Genomic DNA, 6,000 nt, shown 5'->3' with positions numbered 1-6,000 from the left:
TAGTTTTTTAAAAAATTGAAATAACTTTATTCTTGAAGAGATCTGAGAGTTTTTCTGTTGATTTTAGATTTCAATTGATACATGTTCTTAACTAAACAGGTTATGACGAAAGAGTTCTATAGCCTTCAGACATCCACAGAAAAACGTATCACTGAGCTGCAGGCACAAAATTCTGAACATCAGGCACGACTTGATACTTATGAAAAGTTAGAGAGGGAGCTTGATGATGTAATAATGCAAGCTGCAGAAAGTAAGTTTTTTGTTCAATAAACATTTCAGGAATAATTATTTTTTGTCAGATGGCTGCTTGTTTCCATAGCCATCACATTACTTAATTTTACTGCTTCAAAGAACATCTAGTTTCTTAAAAAGTGTATTTTTACTGGATTTAGGTCATGAACATAATTTTGAACGTTTATTGATGCATTGTTTTTATTAGCTCCTTAGTAAGTCATGCAGTACAGCAAGTCATAGTGTATTGCTAACATCTGCTAAATTAATGATACTTTTTAACAGTGGTCTTTATGTCATAGGCAAGAAAATTAACTAACTTACTCGGTTAAAAAAAAGGTAAGCAATTTGTTGTGTGAGACTGCCATCATCTGAAGTCTCTGAATGCCATGCAGAAGTACTGGCACTGTATTTCAAGAAAATAAAAACAGTGTAAGTGCTTTAAGAGCAAGTTGAGCTTCAAGAATATTTAATTGCATGGGAAGACTGGAGGGTCCCTGATCTAAAATTATATTTTCAAGCTATGTACATTAGAATGACCTATATTTTACAAAATGAGGGATGTGACACCAGAAAACAGATGGTGAGAGAGAGAGAGAAGGAAAGAGCATAAGATGGGGAAACTAGAGATGAGTTTTGGACTTTACTAGTAAATGAAAAAGAAGAAATGATTCATAGAGGTTTATGTAGCTAGATGAAATCTAAGGCAAGGGGTGTTGAAATATTTTGCTCCTATTTGTTAGAGACACCAAGAAAGGGTGTAAATAGGAAAACTAAGTGGAGATGAATTGTAAGAAGCGGACTACAGCTCCCTGATTTTAGGACCAGATAATTAGTCCAGCTGAAGTTATCACTTGGGAACAAGCACATGTTAGTATGGGCTGTCAAGCACTCTATCTTGCCTACATGGATCTAAGAAGTGACGCTATCAGGCTTAAAAGAAAATAACATCTCACTGGGAGTATTCCAGAATGGGGCAAATTAATTTGTGCAGCTAGGACAGGTATAGTACATAATAGGCTTCTGGTAGCTAGAGCATATTGTGGATTATTAGTGGTCCCAGAAGACCAGCATGTCCTACTTACTTGGGGGAGGGGTCAGGGATGAACCTCATGAGGGAACAGTGATAGGAGGTCTCATTAGCTCTGAAAATAGCCACAGAAGCAAGGGAATTTCAATTTTTTGCCTGGAAATGCCTGCACAAGTATTTCTGTACCCCTCAGAAGCTACAGTTGATGCTCTCAGCATTTTCCAATCTGTCCTGGAGGGGCAATACAGCTGTAATAAACACATGTGAACATATTTTTTGGGGAAGTAGCAAGCTGCAGTCTGTCCAGCACAGTATGAGTAAGGCCCTCGAGACTAACACAGGAAGAAGTAGAATTTGCAAAGGATCTTTTTCCTTCTGAATTTGGTGCAAAGCATAAAAGGCCAAATTCATGTTAAGACTATTGTAACCTTGCTTATGACAGTAGGGAAGAAAAGCTGTTACATGAAAATGGTTCACAAACCAGAGTGAAAAAATATCATGGGATTATGAAAGAATTGGAAAGAATGGAACTTGAGGTAGGAAGGACTTAAGGAGGGAACTTGACAACCAGGAAATGGCGGGCATGACAGTTGGGGTCAACCCCTGAAAGCTGATGAGCATACTAGTTTCTCAGAAATGGGGAAAGGAGAACAGTCAATAGAAACCAATTTATATATTTCACAAAGAATTTGTTAACAGTTTGAGAAAAATGTTAAGTGTTGTAAATAAAAGTAAAGGGGATAATGTTTTGTGGGGTTTTTTTTGAGATTATTAATAGAAAAATCAAAATAAAATGAGGCAAAAAGATATTCTGAATGGGTCTACTTTGTTTCATTGAAAGCTCATTTCACTGAATTTAAATTCACCCTGACCAAATCGCTGAAAGCTCAAATTACTGAAAACTTATTTTGCCAAATCTCATTTCACTGAAGTGAAGTACTGGCACTGTGTAGAGTACTGTAAGACAAGTAAAAGGTATATATGCCCTTTCCCCACTGTAGTGCGATCCTGGAGTTAGTCTGTATAGTTAGGGGGTGTGTGGGGCACAGGCCTTCAGAAGTGTTGGTTGCTTGATCTTGTTTTCAGTTAAAAGGCGAATCATTAGTAATTTGGGCCAAGAAATTCTAATTGGTAAGTATTGTTTATTAAACCTCTTCAAAGCGTAATTGTCATAGTAAAAAAACAGGTGTACACTGTAACATTCTAAATATAGGAACATTAACCTTGTGCAAGTGGCTCATGCAAAAGGAATTTCGCAAGTCGGGCATAAAAAATAACAATTATGCATCCATTGTATACTGAATTTTACAGTGTTGGACTGGAAATTTTCCAGAGCCACCATACACCTCTTCCATAACTGGACTAGTGAAATAGTTGTTCCAGTTCCTCAAAAGGCCCCAGTGTCAGACTTCATTTCACATACAGTATCAGTTCGGCACAAAAAAGTGTAGGATGGATCTATTTACTAACATTTAATATGCCTACAGTAACTCTTATTTACAGTAACTGCACTGCTTGTATTTGAGACAGTGCTAACACATCTATTTTAGCTTGTGTGATCCATAATCAGTTTTAAGTGCTGATGGAAGAACCATTTAAATATTTGTGTATCCTGATCCTGTAATAGTTATACCTTAATGCATTCTCAGAAAGTATGCAGTGTCTACCTTATGTGCCAGGCATTTTGTGTTTAACACACACTTCCTGTCTTTGCTCATTTTGGATGTCCAGTAACCCTGGTACATAATCAAGGACACTTTCTCATAGTATTAACTCTAAGGCTTACGTAAACGGAGTGGCTTAAGACAGTACCTCTCTGTCATAGCTCCTTTGTAACAGTGCAAAACAAGGCCTCTGCAGGCTCTCAGCCCTGCCTGCATCTCTTTACTCTGGAAGGGTGCACCACTGGGAAGCTTTAATAACATTTGATGAACTTTTCTCTTAGTATTATTTTTCTTTGTGCTTATTCCAGCTGCACCTCAATGGTGGTTTGTTCCCTAGCTGGCATTCCAATGATAAAGGCATATTTCTTTAGAGTCTATATTGAAACATTGAATGCTTAAAATAGCGAACAATGTTTCATCGACCCTTTTTCAGCCAAAGCTAAAAATGTCGACACCACAGAACAGCGATTTCTTTTCTAGGGAAAGAAATCGCTGTTCCAACAAAAAAAAAAAAAAAAAAAAACAGTAAACACTTCCAAACACATACACACGTACCTTAACCCTAGTTGTACCCTCCCCCAAAAAGCAGTAAACAACTGAAAACACATACACACGTAACTCAACCATACATCTAATGCAAAACAAAAAACAGTAAACACTTTCATACGTATGCACTTACCTTAACCCACACCCTAACCCTAAGGTCAATAACTGTTGCACATTCAGCCTCGGGAGCTATACCGGACAAGGGCCCACACTACAGTGCAGAACATGGCAAAGCAACGAAGTGGTCAAGCGACTTCTTTCCCAGGGAAAGAATTCGTTGAACAGCCACTTCGCTGTTTTGCCTGTTCGCTGTTTTTGTGTCAACGAAAATGCATTCGACAAAATGCGTTTTTGTCATTCTAATCGGAACCCATTTCTTTAGGCCTAACACCCTACCTGGGTAGGGAGATGAATTGCCTTCATTACTGTGGGGACTACAGTGTTCTCCCCAATGCAGGTGCACACTCATATGTGCTTGAGATGACGGAGCCTGCTGAAGCACCTTGATGACTAAATGTTCCCTCACCCAGACTACTCCTTGCTGTGCTATTTCCTACTCTGGGGGATTGTGGCATTAGAGATCCCTGGAACCTACCCCCCACCTTCGCTGCTAGCTTCATTAAACGCTAGCAATACTAATCAAACTTGGGTCTAGTAGGCTGTAGTTAGAGCATTATTCCTGTAGTCCACCAGAGAAGGTTTTATAAGTTGATAGGTATTGAAAATGCATTTCGGTCTTGCTGTAAGATGATGATCTAGTATTCAAGTTTGGAGCTTTTCATTTCTATGAATAACTTTCCCTCTTATGTCATTTAGTAAACGTGTTTGTGGTGGACAGCTGTCTCTAAAGGCTCTCACTCTCAGTATGCTTTCTTTCCTATGGTTTTACCTGACTTTTAGTACAGTGAGAGCAATGTCAGATACCTGACAAAAAATGTAAAATAGAAAGTAAAATAAAGGCGGACGGCCGTGGTAGTGCAGCGGTTAGCATTGCCACCTCACAGCAAGAGGCTCTCTGGTTCAATCCTTGGCTGGGGTGCCTTCTGTGCAGAGTCTGCATGTCCTCCCTGTGGTCACATGAGTTTCCTCTGGGTGCTCCGATTTCCTCCCACATCCCAAAGACATGCTGTAGGTGGATTGGACACTCTAAAATTGGCCCTAGGTGTGTGTGTGTGTGCATGTGTGTGCGTTCTGTGGAAGGTTGGGCGCCAGGCTGGCAACTTGACACCGTAAAACTTCACTGCCAATCATGAGCGGACAGGTGATCCACTGTGGCGACCCCTAACCGGGAAAAGCCGAAGAAGAAACTGAAATAAAGGCACTGTACAGCGAAAAAAGCTCATCACATCATATTGAAGTGCTTTGGCTTATAAACTGGGTCACAACAAGCATACTACATTCAATAGATAAGCAAAATGTTTGTTGGGTATTAGCACTTCCAGTCCAGTACCTATACTGCAACTCACTGGACGTTACATGTTTTCAGACTTTGATACTGCCAGCATCATCCACTAACTGATATATATATATATATATATATATATATATATATATATATATATATATATATATATAAAATGTGTGTGTGTGTCTGTGTTTGTGTGTAACAGAGAAATACATCATCTACCTGTGATTGTGTGTACTTCATGTTCTTTAAATAAAAACAAATCAAAATGCAAATTGTGTAACTTTATATGTGTGTATCCACACACACACACACACACACAGATATATATATATATATATATATATATATATATATATATATGTGTGTGTGTGTGTACGTGCATGTATAAAATACATATATGTAGCATGTATAGTACTATATCTGGGATGCAGTACCATGCGAGTACATCTAGAGAGAAATATGCAATAGATATTTTTGTAAGTAGTAACACACGCATTGACATATGGATGTGTGTGTGTGTGTGTGTGTGTGTGTGTGTGTGTGTGTGTTTACTTGCTTGTACATAACACACATTTACAGTACATAACACATAATGTTAAGTTGTCTATCTCGCCTTCTTTCTTGCTGGTTGGGTTCGGAACCGATCCTCGGCTCCGACTCGTCCATCTTCAAAAGCTCGAGAGCTGCCTACTGGCTCGAGGCCCCCCTATATCCCATGATGCCTGGCGCTAGATACCCAGATCTCTTTTGCCGCTTCTGCTGCGAGGTTGTTCTACTGGCTCAGATTGTATAAGCGTCATTATTAATATTGTATTTTTCTTGTTCAAGACTATATTGGTTAGTGTAGAATTAGTCGTTAGTCTTTAGTATTGTAGCTAGTTTTCTATCTAGTTGAGCATTACCCTTCCTTAAGAAACTCGTTTAAGTTAGAGAGTTTCCCCTCCCCCCTTCTCTCCCTTTTTCACAGAAAGGTTCTTTCCGTTTAAGTTAGAGGTTAACCTTTCTTTCTATTTCCCTTTAAAAAAAAAAAAAAAAATATTTTCTTCTTCTAATTAATCACTGTTAGTGTTTAGTGATAGTTTTCGATAGTTTTTGTTGTAGTGGGTTGTGGTAACTGTAGA

General features: G+C 38.7%; 1 protein-coding gene across 1 annotated transcript in view; it reads left to right on the top strand.

The window, feature by feature from the left end:
* Nucleotides 1-6,000, top strand: part of PIBF1 (progesterone immunomodulatory binding factor 1) — a 2,608,929-nt gene that overhangs the window by 1,901,843 nt on the left and 701,086 nt on the right. The window contains 1 exon segment of the mRNA XM_044071741.1: nt 100-250. Coding sequence (XP_043927676.1) covers nt 100-250 — 151 coding nt within the window.

This window comes from Protopterus annectens, chromosome 5.part0, assembly GCF_019279795.1.
Source record: "Protopterus annectens isolate FY-2018-M chromosome 5.part0, PAN1.0, whole genome shotgun sequence".
Taxonomy (NCBI): domain Eukaryota; kingdom Metazoa; phylum Chordata; order Ceratodontiformes; family Protopteridae; genus Protopterus; species Protopterus annectens.
Note: the sequence above shows the minus strand (reverse complement) of the source record. Positions and strands in the feature narration are given on the sequence as shown.